This window comes from Canis lupus, chromosome 31 (assembly GCF_011100685.1).
Source record: "Canis lupus familiaris isolate Mischka breed German Shepherd chromosome 31, alternate assembly UU_Cfam_GSD_1.0, whole genome shotgun sequence".
Lineage (NCBI taxonomy): Eukaryota > Metazoa > Chordata > Mammalia > Carnivora > Canidae > Canis > Canis lupus.
Window position 1 is genome coordinate 29,577,181 of NC_049252.1, and position 24,310 is coordinate 29,601,490.

At 45.5% G+C, this 24,310-nt stretch overlaps 1 protein-coding gene across 4 annotated transcripts in view; it reads right to left on the reverse strand.

The window, feature by feature from the left end:
* Positions 1-3,537: 3,537 nt before the first annotated feature.
* The window catches only part of RCAN1 (regulator of calcineurin 1), a 94,140-nt gene continuing 73,367 nt past the window's right edge, over positions 3,538-24,310 (reverse strand). For 2 of the 4 annotated variants that reach the window (XM_038581430.1, XM_038581433.1), the window contains exons 2-4: positions 11,294-11,467; positions 8,119-8,278; positions 3,538-5,328 (exon numbers count right to left, since the gene is read on the reverse strand). In XM_038581430.1, coding sequence (XP_038437358.1) covers positions 5,156-5,328; positions 8,119-8,278; positions 11,294-11,467 — 507 coding nt within the window. In that variant the 3' untranslated portion in view covers positions 3,538-5,155. Of the gene's footprint in view, positions 5,329-8,118; positions 8,279-11,293; positions 11,468-12,866; positions 12,906-14,257; positions 14,429-24,310 lie in introns of those variants that run through there. The other 2 variants (XM_038581431.1, XM_038581432.1) reach the window with 2 other exon arrangements.

The following is a 24,310-nucleotide window of genomic DNA, read 5'->3' on the forward strand; positions in this document are numbered from 1 at the left end:
TTATGGAAGCATTATATACTCGGAAAATATTTGTACTAGGGATATGGAGAAGGAAGGCCTTCCTTCAACTGCTGTCCACTGAACAAGATTTGAAAAAAATTGTTTTCCTTTATCCTGATTTTTAAAAATTATGTCAACTTTATTGAGGTGAACTTTACATATAACAAAATGCACCCCGTGATGAGTGTGGGGCAAATGCATACTTGCTGCTGCTACTGTGTTGCTCAGTCAAGGCACAGAGCATTTCCATCATCTACAAAGTTCTTTTCTGCCTTTCCCAGTCATTCACCCTTTGGTCAACCACTCTGTTTGAGAAGAGAAATGTAAAAACAAAATTTTTCTTTTCTCACCTCTTGCCCTACTCCAACACGATTATGTCTCTTTTTCTCCGTCTTTTGTTCTTGCTGTCCGAGCAGCCTGGCAATTTGTTGACTTAAAGCACTGAGCTGCCTACGGGCTCTATCCACGAAGAGAGGAAAACATGCCTGCTTATTTTCCTATTCTTTCTCAGTGACTTCTCACTCTTCTGTATCTGAAATCTGCACCCATCCATTGATCCATCCATCCATCGATCCATCCATCCATCCATCCATCCATCCATCCATCCATCCAACTTGTGTTGAATGTCTATTCCAAGGCAAGGCTGCCACAAATCCTGCCTCCACTTGACTTAGGTTCCAACAGGGAAGACAAACAATTTTAACGATTATGCTAAGAAGTCAATGTATATTACAAAGAGGAAATATGGCACACAATGGGAGACTCAGCAGGAGTGGCTGGGAATGATTCTCAGGGGGGAAGAGACATCGATGATGCAGAACTGTAGGATAAATATCAGTGAGTCAGTTAATTATTTCAGGAATATTTATCGGTTGCCGCAGGCTGGGCACAGTGGTAGCTGCTAGTGATTCGGAGAGGCGGGTAGGAAAGACGTGGGCCTGCTCGCACAGGGTGCCCATCATTATGGAGTGAGCCCAGGCTGGGCTGGGGCAGTGGAATAATGGTCTAGACACAGGGAACACGTGTGATGGTGCATAGAAAAGAGACAATATGGTGAGTGAGTTAGAAACATTGAAAATTCCACGTGACCGGAGCTTGAATGTCAGCCAGGAGGGGTCCCTGGACAGAACTGTGAGCAGAGGCAACCAGCAACCCGTTGGCTCTCATTTGCTGTGTAGGACAGCCACTGAATCCCTAATCAGAATCTTGAAAGCAAAAGAAACATTGAATGTAGACACCACAGTTCAATCACTTTCAAATAATTTCCTTCTGCCTTTCATAAACATAGCTGTGATTAAAATGACCTTTCACGAACCGCAGAGAGGCAGTGCTGTAGGAAAAATGAGGTATGGGAGGATAAAATCCATCTACCTGATTGCCATGTAACTTCGGTGAGTCACGAGAGTGGGGGATTTCAGATGCGAATGAAGGATTGCCAAGAGCGTTGGCATACTTGAAAAAATAAATCCCCACGTGTCTTTAGAATCAGAAGACCGGAGAATTGGGGAAGAAAGAATCTATTTCTTAATGTACGTTCTAACTCCTTCCTAAATAATTTTCAGGTTATTTATAGTCTCCATCTGACTTGTTGACCTTTAGGTGACTGTTACGTGATAGGCACTTAACATACTGAGGCAAATATTCCACAGGGTTCTGCAAACGTATGACATACATTTTGAGTTTGACATACCCCAGCTGCTGACTCATTTGGGGCCAGAATATGTCCATACGGTGTATTTAATCTTTTGCAATTTAATATTTGATAAAATCTGTTTACTTTCTAATAAATGCTGTACATTCCACCAAAAACTAAGGCTCTCTGAAAACCCACATCTCCGATGGGTACTAATTCACAGGACATTCTGGAAATATAAAATCCTAAATGCTTGCTGACTGCAAATCAATCTTCAAAACCCAAATATTAATAGCTGCATGAAATGTTACTACTTCTCCATCGATTACCACCCTTCACTGGGATTTACCATATATTTCGGGGTGGGGGGGCTGGGTTTCTTTTCTTGGATGACTCTATGCTGGTTATCACCAGATCAGAAATATATTCTATCAACATCTATTTAAGGAACACATTCAATCAATGGCAATAGGATATATTCTGCATGGTTCTGCCCATCTTGTGTTTGCTACTTTGCATTTTATTTATTTATTTATTTATTTATTTATTTATTTATTTATTTATTTTAATTTTTTTTTGCTGCTTTGCATTTTACAGAGCCCTTTGATGAGAAGGGCCAGACAAAGGATGCCTAAGTCCTGAACATGCTTATGAGGCTCTTCATATCCTCCAGCCTGGTAACCAGCAAATGCAGGATTGAAACCAGTCCTGGTTTCAGGATTCCAGCTCAGGCTGCCACAGGACTACTCATCAGACATCGTCATCTTGAGTGAAGATGTTCAGTGACTTGTGATTTCTACTCCAGGCTTTGTCATCTTCATGGGCAGTGAGGCCATCTGCTTATATTTTCCCAGGTGTGTGAGGGCACCAACCGGAAATCTGAGTACACTGACAACACATCTTGATTTTATTCCGGGATTCTCAATGAAAAAGGATCCTGGGCCAGCACCCTGTGTGATTCACCTGTGCTCATTGGTGGGCTCCTTACTAGTCAACATGATGGTAAATGTCAGCCCCCTCCCTTGCTAGGTGGTCAATGAGTGAGTCTGCTCAATAATCGGATTGGGCCCCCTGATTGAAAAGTGGGTTTTTGAGGCACCTGGGTGGCTCAGTGGTTGAGCATCTGCCTTGGCTCGGGTGGTGGTGATCCTGGGGTCCTGGGATCGAGTCCCTGCTCCCTGCTTCTCCTTCTGCCTCTGTCCCTGCCTCTCTCTCTGTGTCTCTCATGAATAAATAAATAAATAAATCTTTTTTTTAAAAAGTGGATTTTGCAACATGTTTAAACATCGAGCATCTATGGGTTTAAAATACGTCAGTTCTCCTGGACACGACAGGATGAGGCTATTCATAAGAGAAAAAAAGAAGAGCATGTGAATTTTCATGGAGAAATGCCAAGTGTTAATCTAGATGGAGATGAATGTCATTTGTGAGAGTTTGGCAAATAAACCCTGGGTGGTTTGGGCTTCTGTGGGCTAGCACAGCGGGCTCACCACCCCGTGTAATCAGGGCTCCAGGGAAAGGCCGCTTGGGATTCAAACAGAAGGTGCAGAAACAGACCTTCCGAACATAACCGGCCTTTGTGATTTGGGGTCTTGCGTGGACATCTTTCCTAACAGGAAAGACAACTCCTCAAATTAACAATCAGAAACACTGTTGTTTGTTTAGCGGGGCTGCTGGTCTTGTTGGTGAGTGGTGTTTTTGTCATGGTATCATCTCAGCACATACTCAGACTCCCGATTCGGTTTTATCTATTCTCCTCCTTACGTTTACCCTCCGCCATCCGCGGCAAAGAACTGGAAGTTTCTAAACAGAAACTTAGGGAGGAATGTGTCTCCTTTTGAGACTGCAGGCTTCAAAGAGTTCCCAGACGGAGCATCAGAAATAAAACGGCACAAACACGAACCTTTCCGTAAAGAGCATATTGTGCTGATTTATTATTATAGACTGCAGTTAAAAAAAATAGTTTGAGGTTAGCCTCTCCAGTTTAAAAGCACTTAACCAGGAACACTTGAACAGCTGGGCAATGATCTCTCCCTCACCTGCCCCCCCACCTCACCGAGTACTGTAAACAGCGTTTTGAGAACATTCAGTCAGTTTCTGGATATGAACAATCAAATATGTATTTGCTTCTTAAAGGGAACCATCTTCCAAATTTCCAAAGCATGCACTGTTACTTGGCATTAGGTATTTTCAAAACGATGCATTTTGTTACGGTATCGTAAGGCCAAAATAGGATACCTATTTACCAGACAGACACGTTACAACTAGAAAAAAAAAATTACAGACTTTAACCGACTGTAACGATTCCATCGGGAATGAATGGGGAAAGGCACTGCATCTCTTGCATTCCACCACACGTGTACGATATCCACTTCACATGCTTTGAATTCAAGTCCTGTCCAACGTTTAACAGCGTTTTCTACGACATACAAGTCACAGGTAGGGTAATAGTCTGACACCACTCTTCCACTGCCATATTTTTCACCCAAGTGTACAATAGGTATGAATATATGCTATCAGCTTTATTTACAAGTTTATCTTGATGTTTTAGTGGAGTAAAAAAAAAATCAACTATCTCAGCCAAGAAACCAAAAAGGTTTCTTTTTGGGCTACGATTCATGTGGATAAACCACCACGTAAAAGAAATCAATGGAACCGATGTCTGACCCAATACACCTAAACTAAAATTTCTCACCCATTGAAAGTTGGCAGTGAAACTGCTATTCTCTGAATTTTATAAAGCGAAACTCTACACAGGAATTTAAGCTCGACTTCTCTTGCCAAAGCACAGGGTGGATGTTGCGGGGGGTTAGGATGCGGGGCGGCCGTGTGGCCGGTGAGATTCCCCGTGTGACTGCAGTTGCGAAAAGAGTCAGGAATCTGGAAAGGTGATGACAGATTTTTCAAATGCTCTCCCGTCTTCCCAAAAGATGTAAAACTAACAGTGGCGTAACTCTATACACGAACAAAGGTTAGTTCTGAAAATCAGTAAGTATACATGCACAAACATTAGAACATGAGGGGGGAGAAAATGAAACACTACAAATCCCACATTGCCTCATTCTCGTTTTCACGTTTCTGCCCCAGACACTTGGTGGCACCGCGGTGCCTCTGCCTAACAGGAGAGAGAGCCTACCCCGCAGGCTGGCTGGAAACAGAAGGCTCTCCCCACACCCAGGGATGAAGCTGCCCTTGACGAAAACAGAACCTACTGGAAAAGAACAAGTAGGGAACGCTACCATTATCAGTCTTCCCGAGACGTGCCCAAATGTCCTTGTGCGATCACCTCAAACTCAGTGATGGGCTCAGGACATTCCCAGAAGCCACGGACACCGGCAGAGGCGCAGCATCAGGACCTGGAGTCGGAGCCCCGATTCTCTTCTGAGCAACATGAACTGGAGTTTCTGCCACCGGGATCACGGCTGTCACCTCCCGGGTCGTGAGCGGCCACTTCCACAGTACAAGATTTCTCCCCGTGGGTGTGATTCAGAATACTTCTTCTCCCCTGGGGGAAGGGCCAGTTCAGCTTAAGTGGAGAGGCGCGTACTCCGGCCTTCTGGTCTGGATGATTTTGGGCTTGGGTCTCTTCATCCTCTCCGCCTCGTCGTCTTCTTCGTTCTCCTGATCGCTCTCGCAGACGTGGACCACCACGCTGGGGGTGGTGTCGGTCGCTGCGTGCAATTCATACTTTTCCCCTGGAGGAGGAGGACAAATGACAGGGTAAGGCAGGCAGGGGCGAGAGGGCACGAGCAAAATGGGGAAAAAAGCATGGAGGGGTCTGACTGGCCAAGATGCTGCGGCTATTCAGTGGGGATTGAGGGACACGGCCAGATCTGCTCTGGATTGGCATTCCTTAGGTGGCTTTAGCAGAAAAAAAAAAAAATATATATATGTGTAGATAGATACACACAAATATAATATAAAAATGTATATATATAAATATAATAAGTCTTAAATAGATATAGATATAGTCACCATTACATATTACTCTGCTTTTAAACACTGTGAACAGAGGTGTATGGAAAGGGGCGCCTGGGTGGCTCAGCGGTTGAGCATCTGCCTTGGGCTCAGGTCGTGATCTTGGAGACCCAGGATCGAGTCCCACATCGGGCTCCCTGCACGGAGCCTGCTTCTCCCTCTACCTCTCTCTCTGTGTCTCTCATGAACAAATAAATAAAATATTTTTTTAAAAAAGAGGAGTATGGAAAGAGTGTATTTTATTTATTTATCTATCTATTTATTTGAATGTGAGAGGCAGGCAGAGGGAAAGGAAGAAAGAGAATCCCAAGCAGGCTCCACGCCCAGCACGGAGCCCAACTTGGGGCTCATCTCGCCATCCTGAGACGGTGACCTGGGTGGAAGTCAAGAGTCAGACACTTAGCTGATTGAGCCACTCAAGTGCCCCAAGGGCTGTATTTTTAATTACACTTAACCTGTTCACCGGGCCTCCTAAAATTATCCAGATGACTCCCCAGCGAGGTGTGAGGAGTGAGCATTCAGGCAAAGACAGTGCATGGATAAAACACATTAGGAAGGGCCACCTCGAGCCTCCCCCTCTCAAGGCTCTGGGGGAACAGCACACACTGGGGACAGGAGGTGTAATTATGGCTGGTCTGAACCAGGCGCTCCGAAAACATTTCTGACCGCAGCATCCCTTCTCAGAGGACAACTTTCACCCCCGGGAGCCGGGAGTGTCCTGCAGTTCTGTGTCAGCCTGAGTTTGGCCAGGTTTGGTCCAGTTCAGGTGGCTCTGGCCCAGCAAGGGTGGGACGGATGAGTCTTCTGTAACTGAGAAGCAATCTATGGTGCGGGTCTGGCTGCATCTTAAGGGCTGAGGGAGGCAGTTGGCCAACCCGTGGGCTGTGAGCACTCAGGAGCCGGAGCCCACGGGCACACTTTTTCATATCCCCGTGACCTTCTGATGATAGTGACTCTGACCTCACCAAGTTGATTACCTGAGTGCAAGGCAAGTTATTGACCTAGTGCACAGGACACAGGCCCGACGAGTGTCACCTAGTTTTACTAATGTTTACAAATAGAGCGGGGATCATTACTGGTGGGAAGTTGGGTGTAGTCGAAATGCTATGATTTAAACAGGCAGGGGGACGAGGGTTTGCTTCAGTTGGCTCTACCCTCCTGGGGGTGCTGGGGTGGGTTTGCCTCTAGCCTGATTCTGGACCTGCCTCATGCTACTCTGGGGACTCTTGGGAACACGCAAAGTTTTTTCTCTATCTGGAATATCAGTGCAAGTGGCTTTGAAAAGGTGGGCGAGTCTCAGCTCTCTTAGAGAGGGAATGAAGGTGGAGGGTCACAAGATCACGTTGGTCAGGATCCTTATCTACCTACGGACTGGCCACAATCCAGAAAGCTTTGGCATCGGGCCACATTTGCAAAATCTTTGCAAAGTACAGCCAAATAAGAATGTGGTTCTAGCTCACCGTTAAGCAAATGAAGGGTGAGTGGGTTTTATTATGTCTAGTTTCTGAAGAGGCTTCTCAAATTAGCCTTCTGTAAAGGAGTGGTAGATTCTGGAATGTGAAGAATTGTCCCTAGCAGCACTTCTTGGCTCTGGAGCAGTTTGTCATCTCCCCAGGTGGAGGTCCCATTTCTTCTCTCTAGAATCTAGGTGGACTCCACCCGTCAGCTCTGCTAATGTGCCTGAGCCAGGAGCTGCTGGGAGGAGCTCCCGTTTCCTCAGATTGGCCATCCTGACCCTGACCTTCACGCCACCATTACCAGTAAGTAACGTGATTCTTGCTCACTCCCACAGAGGGAATTTCCGCCGGGGCAGTGTGTTCAGAAATGTAATCTTTTCAACATGAAACTGCTGATGGTCCAAGAAATAAAACCCTCAATCCAAAGGAACATGCTCAGATTGCTGGTCAAGGAGAAAGGAGAAGCTGATGGCCTCAGCATTTATTACATTTGCTCTATGGATAGGGCAGGAGGGTGCGCTCGAACCACTTGACGCCCCTTGCACCTGCCCACTCACCACACCCTAGCAGGTAAGACAGGAACCACCCACATTTTATTGCTTCCAAAAATCATGTACTGGGCGCTGCCCATGGGCCAGGCACTGTTTGAAGTGCTTTCTACCTCTACTGCTCACCACTCCACTGGGTAATACCCATTCTGTGGAGAAGACTGAGGCCAGGGCACCTGTTATCTCCCTGAATACTCACACCTGATGTCGCATCAGAGGACTGGAACCTCTACTTTTCTCTGGCAAGTCAGCAGGGGAGCACCCCAATGGGGCCAAGTGGGGGCATGCATGACCGGGGCTCTCCTCTCCTCTCTATGGTTCTCTTGAACATTTAAAAGGGCCGGTGAGAATCAGATCAATGGATGAAACCACCTTGACCAGAAATGAAATTCCTAGCCACAAGGATATGGCTGTTCCCTGCGGCAGGTGAGCATCTCTGTCTCGGCCCTCCAGCAGTTTCCCACCATCTCCTTCCCCGCTCCCACCCAAGGGCACAGCTTACCTGGCCCTAGCTTGGAGATAGCGTATAACAGATCATAATTTATGACGGGAGTAGCATCTTCCACTTGTTTCCAACCAACCGGCGGCGAGGCAGGAGGAGAGATCAGAAACTGCTTGTCTGGATTTGGGGGAGCCAGGTGGGAACTTCCTATGTGTAAAGTCTGAGGAGAGAAAGAAACACAGGTGGATGTTTCTTGAGGAAAGAACCCAAGCGATGCAATGGCACCTAGGGATACCTTGTGGAGGACAGGTGAGAAAGGACAAGCCCAGGTCTGGGCAGCAGAACGTGTGCCTAGGACGTGTGCTCAAGGATGGCTCGTGATACGGTCTATACGGAGAAGGTGACGGGTTATGGTGCTAACCTGATTAGAGCCCCCTCCCAGGACTGGGACCCACAGGCACAGGGATGGCAAGGGATTACCACTGACCCAGACTGATGGAAAAATAGTACAGTTTTAGTAGAAATGGAAAAATAAAGCACTGTTGTTGAGGTCAGAGGGATTTCAGAATCCATTTCTTCCAGCTCCTCATATCAGAGACATAACAGAAGCTCCTAAAAAGCTAAGCAACAGCCCCAAGATAATAGAGTTTCTCAGGGACATCAGGGTGGCTCAGTCAGTTAAACATCTGCTTTTGGCTCGGGTCATGATCTCCGGGTCCTAGAATTGAGCCTCGCGTCAGGCTCCCTGCTCAGTGAGGAGTCAGCTTGTCTCTCTCCTTCTGTCCCTCCTCCCCGGCTCGTGCTCTCCTCTCTCAAATAAATAAAATCTTAAAAAAAAAAATAGAGTTTCTCAGGAGCCAAAGCAGGAATGGGGACCCCTGGACTCCTGCCCATCCAGTGGTACCCCACAATTCCCTCCCTCTGGGCCTCCAAATCAGATGCCATAACGAGGAAGGGGAAAAAAGATCCACCTTCCAGGAGATTAAAAAAAAAATAAAAAATAACATGAAACAATAACCCATGATGCTAGTTTGGGCTTAGAAGTTCTATCAGTGGTTAGAGGGGAATCCAGAAAGGCACTACATCTTTCTTATCAGTTGCGGTTTTCTTTGTATTTTAATTTTCACGAGGAGCATGCATTTACTTGAGTAAATCAGAAAAAGTTGCGGCGGGACTAGGTAATTATCCAGAACCTGACCAAATGCAGAAAGAGGTGTACTCACAACGAAGAATCCGAGGTCAGAACCCGTGCCTCCCATAGGCCACCAGGGGGCAGCGCATCCCAGCTCTAATTTACCCCTCAGGGCGCCAGGGAGCCCTCCTCCTCCCAGTCAGGAAGCCTCCCTACCAGGTCTGTTCCTACACAGGCCTGGGAGCTCAGAACCCCAACGCGGGGGGTGGGGGGGGCGGGGGGGGGCGGGGGGTGGGGGGTTGCAGCTTTAATCAGAAAGCAGCATCCAAGAAGCTCCTTCCCCTTGGACCCTGGATCACCGTTCTATAATCATATAGGACTTTGTGAGCTGCCTTGACAATGGGTCACCTATCATTGAAGTTTGGAGGGAGTATCTGGCTTTGGCTCAGGGCGTGATCCCGGGTCCTGGGATCAAGTCTCTCATAGGGCTCCCCGCAGGAAGCCTGTTTCTTTGCCTCTCTGTGTAGAAAGAAAGAAAGAAAGAAAGAAAGAAAGAAAGAAAGAAAGAAAGAAAGAAAGAAAGAAAGAAAGAAAGAAAGAAAGAAAGAAAGAAAGAAAGAAAGAAAGAAGGAAGGAAGGAAGGAAGGAAGGAAGGAAGGAAGGAAGGAAGGAAGGAAGGAAGGAAGGAAGGGTTGGAAGGAGGAGGACAAGTGAGGGGAGAGCTGGACATGTGGCGAGCAAGAGAAAAAAAGCAAAACCCTTCACAGCCCTTGAGGGCCCTGGGGCCAGGACTCCTGCTACCAGGAGGATCTCTTAGCCTTTGCTCCCTGTCTGGTTAACTCATTTTTTCCTTTCCAGCCAGGCCTGGCAGCCTGTGCTGAAGCACATGCCCCCACTTGCAAACTGCTGATTCTCCACGGAGCGGAGCTCGGCGCTGCTCAGAACCTGTACAGAGTGGGGACCCATTCAGGTCTGCTCTCCGTCTGGGACATGTCATTAGCCCCGACCCTTGAGCAATTCCCTGGGAACCTGCTGCACGGGATCTTGGAGTGCTAGAGTCTTCAGGCCCACAGCCTTGCACGCCATCAACCACCTTCTGGATGAGCAGGAAAGGTTCACCCAGTGTTACTCAGACCAAGGTCAGGGACCATTTCTGAGGTCGCTTGCTTTCAACCATATGCTGATGTTTTCTTAAGATAGGGAGGCACTGAAGATTTAGAGTATGAACTTAGCCTTTTTCAAAATGAATTCTTCGAGTTTTAAATCAATGCAGGAGGGCAGCCCCGGTGGCGCAGTGGTTTAGCGCCACCTTCAGCCCAGGGTGTGATCCTGGAGGTCAGGTTCCCTGCATGGAGCCTGTTTCTCCCTCTGCCTGTGTCTCTGCCTCTCTCTCTCTCTCTATCTCACTCATGAATAAATAAATTAAAAAAAATAAATCAATGCATGAGGTACACATTGACTGGGAAGGTTGTCCATCATACGTGGCTACGTAAAAGAGAAGGCTGTAGTAACCCCACCGTTTTGTGCAAGAAAATGAACTACTCTGTGTGTTTGCATATGTGAAAAAGAAAGTGTACAAGGGTTCACACTAGATTTTCAAAAGTGGTTACATTAGGGGGAAGGCTTTGGAGGGAGGGTGGGGAAACGTTATTTATTCAACTTTAGGGACTTTTGTGTTATACTTGGGTTGTTTCGATATCTCGTGTTGCTTTTGTCACTCAAATGACAACATAGACATGCTTTAAAAAAGGGTGTAGAAGAATGTTCGTTGCAGCATTACCTGTGACAGTGAAAAATCGGAAAACAAGAGAAACGTCTAGTAAAGACTGGCTAAATGTGTCCTGAAGTATCTACATGGGAGACTATTATGTGCCTGTTATAAGGATCTTTTTAAAAAAAATTTTAATGTTGTGGTAAAATGATCATGAATGACGATACATGGTAAAAAAAAGAATGAATGGAATAGGAGATGCTTTGTAATTTCAATATTGCAGCCAAAATGCATATCGTAAAAAGGTCAATGTTATAACATAATCGATGTATAAAAGCTACCTTTCAAAGGGGGGAGAGGGAGAAGCATGCATGTCCATGGATCCAACTCACCTGGGCAAAATATAATTTCATTTCCTTTCCGAGAAATTCAGTCTTATGCAGCTGGAGCCTGGCATCTGCTGCAGATAAGGGGTTGCTGAAGTTTATTCGGACTCGTTTGAAGCTCTTAAAATACTGAAAGGTGATATCCTTGTCGTATGTCCTAAAGAGGGATTCAAATTTGGCCTGAAAAGTAAAAGCAAAAATAAAAGGAGTTAGAACATCCCGGTGTAGGGGTCTTGTCGACTCCCATTACATTTCTTCTTGAGGAAGTGGACTGCTATCATTTCAAGAACACTCCCCAAGTTCTTTCTTAGAGAAATCAGAGACCCAGCCTTTCCTCTCTGAGGAAGATTTGCTCTTTCTGCCCTTTTAATTCCAGGATGGGTGATTTCAGAAGAAAGTAAGAATGTATGATTTATTAAATTCATTTAATCAGAACAAGTACCAATACTTAAACACCTCTTAGAGTCACAGAAACAGACTTTTTAAAGCAGAGACAGACGAAAAAATAAATAAATAAAATAAATTTAAAAAGTAGAGACAGATGACATTCCAGGGAGGTCTGGCTTGGTGATTTGTCACCACCCCCATCTCGGTCTGGCAGTTCCTAATGTCCAACAACCTTCCCCAGCCCCGTGAATTCCCATCCCACTGCTCAGTTTGGGGTGTTGCAGTGTGCATTGGATATTCTTTAGGGCTTAAGAACACCGAAGGCTGATTTGCAAACGAAAAATTGTATTGCACTGGGAAACAGCGAAGTTAATAAGAAACCTTGCGTTTCTTCATGTACAGGAAGAGGTTTAAGAAGAAATCTCCCTATTGTTTTCCCACTTGGTCTGTTACTTTTTAACCCACTAAAATAATACTAGCTTAAAAATTAAGGTTCTGCAAATGGACCCATTTCTGCAGGCTGGCTTTCACATGTGTTCGTTTCTAGCTCCAGTGTTACAAAGGCCAGTGAAAATCATGAAACAGCGTGAGCTCTCAGAATGGAAATGCCCAAGTTCAAGGGTGTCAGGCTTTGATTCAGGAGCGAGCTCAGCAGCCTTCTGGGAAAAGCTCTTTGGAGAGCCCCCTGCCGTGCTGGGTCCTGGGAGGGGGTGTCAGCAGGAGGCGGTGGGGGTAGCTGGGAGGGAGTTGACAGGCTGTCGAAACTTCCAGAGAGACTGTATGGGCTTGGAGGCATTGTGCTTTCTGAGTCTCTTTTTCCAGACTGAGGGCAGGTTGTGGGAACTCTGTGAAAGGCGGAAAGGGCTGGCTGAGGGTCCGCTGGGAGCAGCGTGCCTTCTACAAAGGGAATCCACGCAGAAGAAGAGGTGGAGGGGGCCCATCAAGTTCTTTGCAAACCTGTGAAAAGCATGGTGTCTGCAGAGGGGCCAGAGGACGGCTTATAAGAGGGGAGAACATTTTCAAGAATATTTGGTGCTTAAAAAAAAAAAAAAAAAAAAGAATATTCGGTGCTAGAGAGAGGTGAGGGAATGGGATCTCCAGGTGCCAGCTGTTGCACAGGCAGGACAGGACCTGAGCTCCAGCCTGTCTCCACTGGGCAGGTTGGGGGGTGGGGAGGGTGGGAACAACTCACAGACTTCCCCTCTTTGGATTCCATGGTTTTTCTTTAGTTTATGAGAATTTCCGAGGGGTTTTGCAGAGGGGCGAAGAATGAGAACAATGCGCAGCAGATGCTTCGCGGAGGATTTCATCTGGCTGCATGTGACTTTTTCTCCACCTCTCCCGAGCATGAGGACGGGCAAGTTTCTGGCACAGAGTATGGGCATAAATTTGGAATTTTGCATGACCTCATCAATAGGCATTGTGACCAACTGCTTCGTTTTGAAGTTATGATTCAGAATTTAGGGGGGATGACTTTGAGGAATATTTTTAGAATACAAGTCAGGGCTCAGGACCAGAACACAAGGCAAGGCACAGTATCTGCTAAATCCGTATTACTGTGATACCGTTCTCCTATAAAATAATCTTATTTGTTCCAATAACTGATACCTGGTTATTATTACAGTTGTTGGATGGCATCGCTCTTTGATTAATTAAATAAATAATGAGTTTTGACTCACACAAGGCTAATATGAAATACATGGGCTCTGTAGGCTTTTCATACATACAGTGTGCTCTGATATCTAGTTCAAACACCACAGTCCCGGCTCACAGGCGTCATACACAATTATGGAATTAGATTTAATTAAAAAAAAAAAAACAGCAACAATGACACAAAACCTTCATAGGCTTCAATATGGTGCTGAGTATAAAGCATGGAACACGAAGACCATCCCCAAACAGAACACAAAGAATTCATTCATATACGATACTGTTAAAGATCAATTAGACAGCTGGGTAGCTACTGATGGAAATCTTACATCTTAATCAAATGAAGAAGAAAAGCATAGTAATTAAAACGACTAATTATACTAATTACCATCAATGGGAGCTGCTTCCCAGGAGGTACACTTATCCCTGCACTTAAGTTATTTATCCAGTTTTATTATTTGCTATGGCTGCATTTTCTCTGCGAAAGACTTGAAAACTTGAGGACAGGCCCTTGTAATTACTACAAACATACAAACATCTTTATGCTACTTACTTCCTAAGATAAAACTAAATTATTCTGATCTCTGGATGTCAAAGTGGACCGCTCTATCCACTGTCAGAAAAAGCTTCCCTCCAAAAGTTTACTTACAGCCTACGGAGGATGAAAAACGCAGCATTAAAACTAGTTGCATTACTAGTCGGTCAAGGGACCTGGATGTTTTCAAATATTGAGAGCTTTCAAAATTCCTTCGCAGTTAATTCCTCAGGCAACAGCTTTGACTGATAAAGCTCCAAGTATTTTGGACTTATCTCCAAACCCCCAAACCCACAAGACAGCCACATCACACCCCTGCAAATATTTCAGTTAATAGTCTCAATTAACAGAAGGCTTTGCAAAACCCTCAAAAATCACATTAGATTTAGAAGCCTTACCCTGGTTTCACTTTCGCTGAAGATATCACTGTTTGCCACACAGGCAATCAGAGAACTAAAACTGTAGTTAAAATTTCTAAAGTGCATCTTGCTTTCCTACAGTGAAAGCGCTAAGCGGTTCAGGCAGTCAAGCCCCAAGTGAGGTTCCTTTGCAAGAGGCTGTAAGTTCTTTCTCCAGCCAGCCCTTATAAAAGCACCGAAAGTCCAGCCCCCTGGGATTAAAAAAAAAAAAAAAAAGGCACAGCTTTCAGAGCATCCTGTTTGGACAGCAAATTCCTGAGTCAAGTCCTGCATGCTTTCAGGCAGACAGAGACAGAGTCTAAGTTTCTACTGGAAAGAGGTGACGTCAACACCTTAGTCATTTTCCCTATGCTAATTAACTTTGCTTGGGGAGGGGATGGAAAAAACAGCCAAGGTTTGCCTTGCAGCTGCTTTATCAACCCCTCTTGGAGCATAGTTTCCATTGGTAGTAATTCCATTCAGCCACTCAGACACCATGCTCCTCAGCTGAATGGGACGATCCTTCTTAAGATGGAAAATGTTACAGAAGAAAAATGAGGAAGGTCCCAGCAGTAAACAGTCATTAGCCTCTAGGGGAGTTTCGGGCCTTTGGGAGACCTGGAAACCCAAGTCCTGACTAGTTGTTTGATCCCTATAATTCCCTGAAAACCTCAAAGTTTCGTGTTGGGGTATTAGGGAAAACATTTTGAAATCTTTCTTGGTCAGTGAACCCTGTTTTTAAAGAAAAAGTGGAATTCATTTTGAAATATGGCTTTTTTTTTTTCCTTTTTTCCTAATTGAACTTTACTGGATGAATGTCCCAATTCCCGCTTGTATTCCGCGGTGGGAACGTGGGAAGAGATCCTCAAGCAATCCTGGGATTTTTTTCACTGGAAAAACCTTATTATTGTAATTTGGGAACTAGGAATAGGCAAGGCTTTGATCATTTTTCTAACAGCTATAGGATTCAGAAAAAGATACAAAAGCATTTTAGAGAATCTAGGCTGTGAAGCTGAGAAAAGAAACATTGCGGGCAGTTGTCTTGCTCTGAGACACATAGACAAAGTTTTGCTATTGTTGCTGCTGTTGTTGTCCTTGTTGTTTAATAGGAAAGGAAGAAGAAATGGGAAGAATGTATGCTATGTTGAAAAGTTAGTTCAGGGGTGCCTGGGTGGCTCAGTGGTAAAGTGTCTGACTTCAGCTCAGGTCATGATCTTGGGGTCCTGGGATCAGGCCCTGAGGCTCCATGCTCACCAGGGAGACTGCTTCTCCCTCTGCTTGCCCCTCCCACCCTGCTTCTGTTCTGTGTCAAATAAATAAATAAATAAATAAATAAATAAATAAATAAATAAAATCTAAGTAAATAAATAAATACATAAAGTTCAGCTGGCCACTTTTTCAGTGTGGAGAAGCATACTGGGATGGCACGATGCCAGTTCTTTCCAAAGGCTGGAACTCTGAAGTTCTAAGCACTTTCTCTGTTTAGATCCCTTGGCAGCCTGGGTCCTAGGTCCTTTCCAATCTCCCCAATTTCATTATCACCTAAAGGCACTCAATTTACTTACAAAAGCACTCTCCAGTCTAGAGGCACACAGAGACATCTCCTAAGCTTCCCAAACTTAAACAGAACCCGGCCATTCACATGTAAAAATGAACTTCAGAGGATCACTAAAGTCAGCCAATAATAAAAAGAATATACACGATGGAGAAAAAACAAACCAGAGCATTTATCCCTCCAAAAAAGGAAAAGCAAAGTCTTCTCGGATGAATGAGTGTTGCTTAATTTCAATGCACGCTGCCTTGCTGCCAACTGCAGAGTTATGTAAGAAACCAGTTATGGTGTTTGCTTTGCCAAATTACCCATAACTCCCAACCTGAAAAGATCTAAATGCATATATTCTAAAAAAGTTTGGGACACTGTGAATAGTACCGGTATGCATCAAACATCAAGGGGAAGTGGTCACGTGAGCTGGTGCTTGGCGATGGGGAGGGTGTGCTCGGGTGTGCTGCTTGTTCAGCGTGGTCTGCAATGGGCCTCATGACACCTACAGGCTCTGGTGGTGGTAGTGTGGGTATGCCAGGTGTCGGTGGAGGGTGGGGGTGCTGAGCGGAAACAGAGGGGGTAGGTAGAAGACACAGAACCACCTTCCCCTCCTCCAGACAGGCTGGGGATGGCTCTGAGGTGCACCCTCCCCCAGCACCCTGCCAGCTCCAACCCCTAGCCTCTTCTTTTCTCTTTCTCTGGGAGTCCTTCACAAATAGAGTTACAATGTGATCAGAGGAGGAAGAAGAGGCTAATTTCTCCGTCTTCATCATCATCTTCTTCTTCTTTTATTTATTTATTAAGATTTTATTTATTTATTCATGAGAGACAGAGAGAGAGGCAGAGACACAGGCAGAGGGAGATGCAGGCTCCCTGTAGGGAGCCCGATGTGGGACTCGATCCCGGGCCTCCAGGATCACGCTCTGGGCCGAAGGCAGGCACCAAACCGCTGAGCCACCCAGGGATCCCATCTTCTTCTTTTTTTAAAATCATGAGGTGAGGTTCCAGATCAGTTTGTGTGGGCAGATCTGAAACATTTGTATTCCTCTGAGACCAGAGTCCTGTGCTCCCCGGATTTATAATTTTTGTTTCATTATATGGATGAAAACAACAGCAACAAAAGAATAGTGTTGAAGACTGTTCATCTGTCTTTGCTCAAAGCAACAGATGATCCATGATCGATCTTTCAGTAGGCTGCCCCACCAGGAGCCTCATAAAATGTGTAATTCCGTATCTGCCTTTGAATGGATTTCAAGCCCATTTGAACCCAATTTTGAACCCGAGGGCTCCCATTTTTACATCAAGAAGGGGAGCTCAAAATGGTGGCCAACTGTCTGGAGGTTGAAAAGAATGCTCTCTGGCAAAACTCACCGGGTCACAAGAGCGACCAGGGCATTGGACCAGGAGAAGGGCACATAGGGCCCACCAGCACAGGCTTCCTGGGCTCCAGCCTTGGCTGGCCAAGTGGAGAGACACCTGTCGCTGCCCCCAGAGGTAACACTGCTGCAAGCTCATCTCGGTTTCCCTTCCTCTGCTAATCTGACAGCTCTCCTTAGGAATGTCTGCTCTTCTACTGCGTGTCTATTATACGTGAACTTGGATTTCTGGATGTCCTATGCCAAAGAATTACGTTGTCAATAGTGATTTTCCTCATGGAGGATAAAAATTCTTCCAAAACAAGTATTAAAAGGGTTGTCTTTTTCCCAAATGTACCTCCCTTGCCATTTGGGAGACAAGTACATTCTTGATTCTTGTTTGCTAGTCGGATATAAGTGATTTGAAGACAGCAGTGCCTAATGTCTCATTAGAGCTCTTGAAAAGCATACTAAAACTTGCACTTAAAATAGTAACACTGACACCAGAAGTTAAAGAAGAGATGAAATGCTTTAGTCAACTGAAAGCCTTAGATGGTTTGCATTTCTTCCATTCGTATCATAAAAATCCTAAATGAATCTCTTTAACTTGCATTTGCTTGCTCTGGCTCCACGCACTTAGAGCATATTTTCACTAAGAAGTTTTCTATTTTCAGTGGGGGAAAAAATGGAGATTTATGTTGAATTCCACTATTCCTGTTGCAGCATTCCTCAGGCAAGAGTTAGGATGACCTCAGCCCGTCCTTATAAACCCCAAGGAGTTTACAACTATGCCAAGAATGTGCCACCGGGGAAACTTTCTACAAACCGACCAGCAAGGGAAACTGAGTTTGGACTTTGATGTGCAAACCAAAGCAGAGCAAAGAATGAGGCAACCTGCGAAAAGATTGAGGGGTGGGGTGGGGGGTGTGGGGAATGACACACCTGGCTGAGATAAAAGGTGTCATTTTAAAGAGCATTTATCTTGAATGCTAGTAGAACTTGCGGTTTGGTTGACTTTTTAGCTTCTGAGATAATGGAATTCTTTGTCACTTTATATTGGTAGCCCTTCTCTCTATAATGTGGAGCTTTGTTCTTCCAACCTACGCTACTATACAATGGAAAAACACAGGGGCTCACTCTGATTCCTCTGTATCATTTTCCGGCCTAAAAGATGTTATTAACTAAGGGGAGTGTCCTTGTCCTCAGCTTGTAAACCGCATTAATATCAAATTCAGAGTTGTGGTAGGATCAAACAATGTGATGTAAGGCGGAGTGCCTAGCACAGCGCCTGAAACACAACTGGTAGTTGTGTGTTAGCTGTGATTCTACTTCCTACTTCACTTCTAATGATGCTGAGGTTGAGAAGGGCACACTTTAAGACGGCCCAGGACTCACCCTGGTCTTTCGATTGCAGATTCCAGGCTTGTTCCGTGGAACCACAGAACCATGCCCACCTAGCTGCAGTGCCTTCTGGTATCGTGGCTCATTTCCCCCTCTCTGTTCTCTCGGTCCCTCTGGCTGGACTGTCTAGGGCATTTTAGGATGTCTTCCCCTTCTAAGTGTCCCACTTGCACATTGGTGGAGAGTTCTGTGGATTCTCTGTGCCACCCTCCACTTTGCACTCCCGGCACACCACTTCAGGCAGCTCCTGCAGTTGTAATACCTTTCAACTGGCTTCGCTGTCATCAATTTTTTATTGTGCCAGTATTGTATGTGATTCCCACTAAACATAAAATTTCCTGAAGCTGAGCTTGATGACATTCCTCTCCCACTGGAAAAACTTCAGTGATTTCCCATTGTTCCTTCGGTTGAAGATGAAGACTTTCACTTAGTATTCATCCATGTACTCATCCCTGCACGCATGCAACCATCTATCCATTCTATCTATCCATCCATGCATCCAATCATTCATCCATCTTTCCATCCATCCATCCACTTATCTAACCATGCATCCATCCATGCATGCATCCATCTGTTTGTCTGTCTGTCTACCCATCCATGCATCCATCCACCCATCCAACCATGCATTCATCCATGCATGCATCCATCTGTCAGTCCATCTGTCCATCCATCATCCATCCATCCATCCATCCATCCATCCACCCATCAATCCACCCATCCATGGATCTGTTCTTTCACCCAAGGAGTTTTCAGTGTTGGGGATTCAAGGGCGAACAAAACAGACAAAACACTCTGCCTTCATGGAGCTTACATTCTAGACAGGAAGAAAAGAAAAAGGAGAGAAACAAGATAAATGGGTAAAACACGCAGTGTTTTTAGACAGTGCTATGTGCTGGGGGAAAGGCACAGAGGAGGGATAGGAAGTCCTGGGAAAAGGAGATGTTGAGTGAGAGACTAGCCAGGGAAGGCATCCCTGAGAAGATGACATGTGAACGCATCAGATCTGAAGGAAGTAGAGGAGTGAACCACGGGGTGTTGGGGAATAGTATTCCAGTTCTGGGAACAGAATACCCAAAGGCACCAAAGCACTGTGGCACATTAAAGGCCCAGGAGGAAGCTTCAAGTGGCTGCAGGAGGGAGACATAGAGAAAGTGGCTGGGAACAAGGCCATGTGAGCCTTTTAGCCCTGAAAGAACTCTGGCTTATATTCTGTCTATGATGGTAGCCAGGGTTTGGAGCATGACCTGACTTCCATACAACAGAGCCCATGCAGTACCTTAGTTCAGAATTAAGCAAACGGCAGATGCCCAGGGAGGCATGAGGCCTTCCCCAGCCATGGAGGCCACAGCTCTTTTAGGTACACCCTCGGCCATGCTTGCTCTCCTCACTTCCCTCAGCCAGAGACTCTCTTTGTCTCTTCTCTGCCCATCAAACCTCTATTCATCCTTTAAAGCCCACCACAGACACTGCTTCTCCAGGAGATGCCCCTCCTGACTAAATGTCTTCTCCCTCCTTTAACCCCAGGGACCCCCTGGGCTCTCATGGTTGTCTGCCTGGCATCCCAGTTCTGTTCTTCTCTGGCGCTCTCCTGATTGCAGTGTAAGCCACGTGGGGGCCATGCCACTCATCCTGCGCTTCCTGGAGATGCAGAAAACTGTGACATTCAGAGATGCCCTAGGGTGGGCCCATCTGAGGCAGGTAAATTGCATCAAAGAGCATCCACAGGGCATCAAAGGGCCATGGCCCTCAGTGCTCCTGACTGAAGGGTGTCCTGTGTCTTTGTTTTGAGCAAAAGCCATGCTCTTCCTTTCCATCACAGGACATAGTGGGCCACCCGTAAAGGCACATGTGTGTTCAGAGCATGCCGGCCCGTTCCTGAGTGTACCTTCTCTGTTCTTGTTCTGGGTGACCCCACAGGACACCCAGGCACCAGGGACTGAGTCATCAACCCTAGACTCAGATGTCCCACCCATGGGACACTACTAGAATCCAGTGATTCTTATGGCCACAGCAGTAGTCTCAACAATCCTCTACATGTGGGAAGTACATATTCAACTCAATACACTTCCACCTCTTTCAATGCTTTTTTATATCTTTTTAAAATACCTATTTTTCTGGTATGTTCTATAAGGTACCCAGTGTGGGGCTGAAGTTGTGTAGATTTGATTTTACGAAGAATGCTTTTACTGGTAGATGGACTCAAAAATCTTTTGCCAATAAGATTCATGATCAACACCCATGGAGCCCATTTGTCTACACAGTAGTGTGATTAAATTCCCCATTGTCTTTGAGCTTTGCCTTAACCATCAAGCGTAAGAAAGAGAGCAGGAAAAATGTTCTTTTTGCTCTGCAAAGGAATTTCCATTCTTGTTCTCTTTTAGGAGTAATCAGGGAACCGGCTCTGAGAGGCCAGATTTGGGTTCAGGAATTTATTGCTTTTAGCATGGCTTTATTACTGGTAAAATCTGCTTGGTCATAGGGAGAGGCCTCCATTTCAATGAAAATGTAAAACAAAGCAGGTCACCTTTCTGCAGATGGGCTTTGAGATTCCAACCAGAACCCCCTAGAAAAATACGGGCAAGTGGTGGTCCTCCCATGACAGGGGATGATGCCTAAAAAGAAAACCATCTTAAATGAAGATCACCTTTATGTTTAAGCAGCATTAATCTTCTGGATCTATAGGATAATACAGAAGAAATGATATTAATACTAAACTTCTGCCTGGCACATTTCTGATAATTTGAAAAATAGAAGAGCCTGAAGGATCTGATGCCTTGCTTGCATGGATTCGTACAAGACAGTGTACACATAGTTTGTATTTCTGGGATAATACAGAACCGTCAAGGGCTTAAATAAATAATATGGGTGGCTTATTGATGCCAGTGCCAAAAAGGATGGATACAATGTTGAAACTGCTAGGGGCACCTGGGTGGCTCAGTCAGTTAAGTGGCTGCCTTCAGCTCAGGTCATGATCCCTTGGGGTCCTGGGATCGAGTCCCCCTTAGGGTTCTGCACTCGGCGGCGGGGGGGGGGGGGGCGCGCTGCTTCTCCCTCTCCCTCCATCCTTACCCCTGCTCATCCTCTCTCTCTCAAATAAATAAATAAAATCTTAAAAAAAAAAACAAAACAAAAACCAACCCAGTGGTGAAGCTGCTAACCACGTATTTAAGCAGAAGGGCAAGCATGCTTTTTTAAAACTTACAGTGGAGATTTTTTTTTTTTAAATTGCGATCATAAAAAAAAAAAAGAGAAGAAATAAAATGAAATAATCAGTTGATTAGGAAAAAGTAGGGAGAAGAGCATGTTCAAATTTCTACCTTAAAAAAAAGGGGTCAGAGTTCATACAAGATTTCACCTTGGTTGTTAAATTCCACATGCGCTCAAAATCCCATTAACTTTTGTTTCCGGATTACCTCACTCTTTCCTTAGTACATAAAGGTTAACCACCCCTCTGTAACTTCTTGGAAACGCACTGCTTACAGGGTTTAAGATGGAGAAACAGCCATAGGCAAATCAGAACTTTACTTAATGAATGACCTGGAGACCAGCAGACAGGGATTAAGGGAGGTAACGTTTATTTAGAGATGACTGGGGCCCAAGCCACCCTAATTAATCATCCCTTATTTGCTCTCTGTAATCTCTGCCTTTCCAGACCCACCTTGCTTTAATTACAGATTTTAACTTCTGCCTTGATGCCTCCCTCAGCAAAGGCATGATCCTGCGGGGACAAATCTCCGGAGGGAGGAAGTGTATGGGGCAGGAAGTATATGGGAGCGGGCTGGCCACAGTCTGTGCCCTTGCTCACTCCCCAGGACCTGGTCATCTCTCATTCCAGCGTGCAACAGCTTTCCAGGACCTGCACTCATTCATTCCCATCAAGTAAATCCCTTACACCCCTCAAAGTATGAGCTCTCCTTCCTAGTGTGAGCGCTGACTTGGAAGAGCTCTGATCCTTTCGTTGCTATATTCCACACTCATCTGGGAAGAATTTACACAACTGAACCCGGGCCAGGATGTGTGCTGCCGGGAGGCAGAGGCCAGGTGTCCTTCCAGTAGCTTCTCCCGGGGAACCTGGCACAGTGCTGGGGCCCTGCAACACCCTATCGATCCCCAGGGGGAACAGCTGGCTACATTAGTAGAAGATGGAAAGGGGAGAAGGTTTTGGAAGACAGGGGAGAGCGGGGAGCAAGATCAAAATCCGTCAATCTGTAAAACCGAATGTAAAACACAGTTTTCCAGAACTTGGCTATGCAGAGTTCATAGCCACGCCCACTCGAAAAACTCAGGAGTCAGCTCAGAAACAGTTTTTCACCAAATGCAGGAGAAAAGTGTGTCATGTGTGTGCTTTCCTGCTATTTCCATCCCCACCCCCAGGCCCCTGTTTCCGTGTCTGTAGCTGAGAAGTTACCAGAGCATATGCTGTCTTTTCATACTGATGTTGCCTTCTTTGCTGATTATTTAAAAGTCTGATAATAAGTTGCAGGAGGAAGTGTATCCTGTCTTCATGAGGATGACGTGAAGATTTAAAATACACTTAAAAAAATAAAGTAGCAGCACAGAATAAACAAGACCCACCACCACCACCACCACAACTTGGGTATCGGCACTCATCACCAAAAAAGAGAACAACCAAGCCAACTTTGTTCATTAGGGAAATTTGGGTGTTCTCGTCAGGTGACTAGAAGTTGGCCACACACACCTTTGCACCACAGTGTCTGGGATGGAAGAGCTGTCCCCTCGGAACAGGGGAACTGGCAGGTCAGTTTGCTGGTTGTGAATTGGCAGCTCCCCAACATTTAAGAAAAAAATTAGTTGTCAATATTTAAAAGCTGGGAGGTTTCATATAGAAGTAGAATACCTGGCTTCTTTGGAGGTAAACAAGATGTACCAATTTAGGGCCCAGAAGGCCAAAGGGTATGGCTGGAGTGGTGGCTAAACTCTGTGCCTCTCCAGCAATGTCCCCATTGCTCCCGACCCCAAAGGCATCTGAGCTTTTGGCCTCTGGCTTAATTTAGTAGTCATCAAAAATAGATTAGTCCGTTGCTGTGAGCCAGACATTGAGGGCTAGGGGTACACATGAAGCTGCTCACCCGGCCCATCCCCATGGCTCAGAATGTTCTTTGTCACATAATCTCCTTCAAATAATACACTTAGGGAGCATGCCTGTCACTCCTCACATGGCAATTCTTTATTTTATTTTTTTCTGGCTATTCGCAGGCACAACACATTGTCATAAGTGACTCCCTAGACATTTGCTGAATGTTTTCTTCCATCCCTGCAATTATACAGTAACGCCAGTGAATGGCAGAGACATTATTATAGGTTATTATAGATTATGCTCAAACATCTACAAACTACAGTTGGTTTCTTTAGAAATTGTTAGTAAGATGTGACTGGGTCATACCAGAGAGGCAGACAGAGTGGCTAAGAATAAGAACCTTAACACACTTAGAGATTTCTACAGAACTAGCTTATGATTGATGGTGGGAGAAAGGTTTTGTCATGAGTGGCCTTAGAAGATGGGGTTAGAGACGATCTGAAAGTAGAGTCCAGGTATTTTCAGAGTAAGGCTTTTAAGACAGTTCTTTAAAAGACCATTCAAAGGGCCCCTGGGTGGCTCAGTTGGTTAAGCGTCTGCCTTTGGCTCAGGTCATGATCTCAGGGTCCTGGGATCGAGCCTGCGTGGGGCTCCCTGCTCAGCAGGGAATCTGCTTCTCTCTCTCCCTCTGCCCCTCTCCTTGCTCTTGCTCTCTC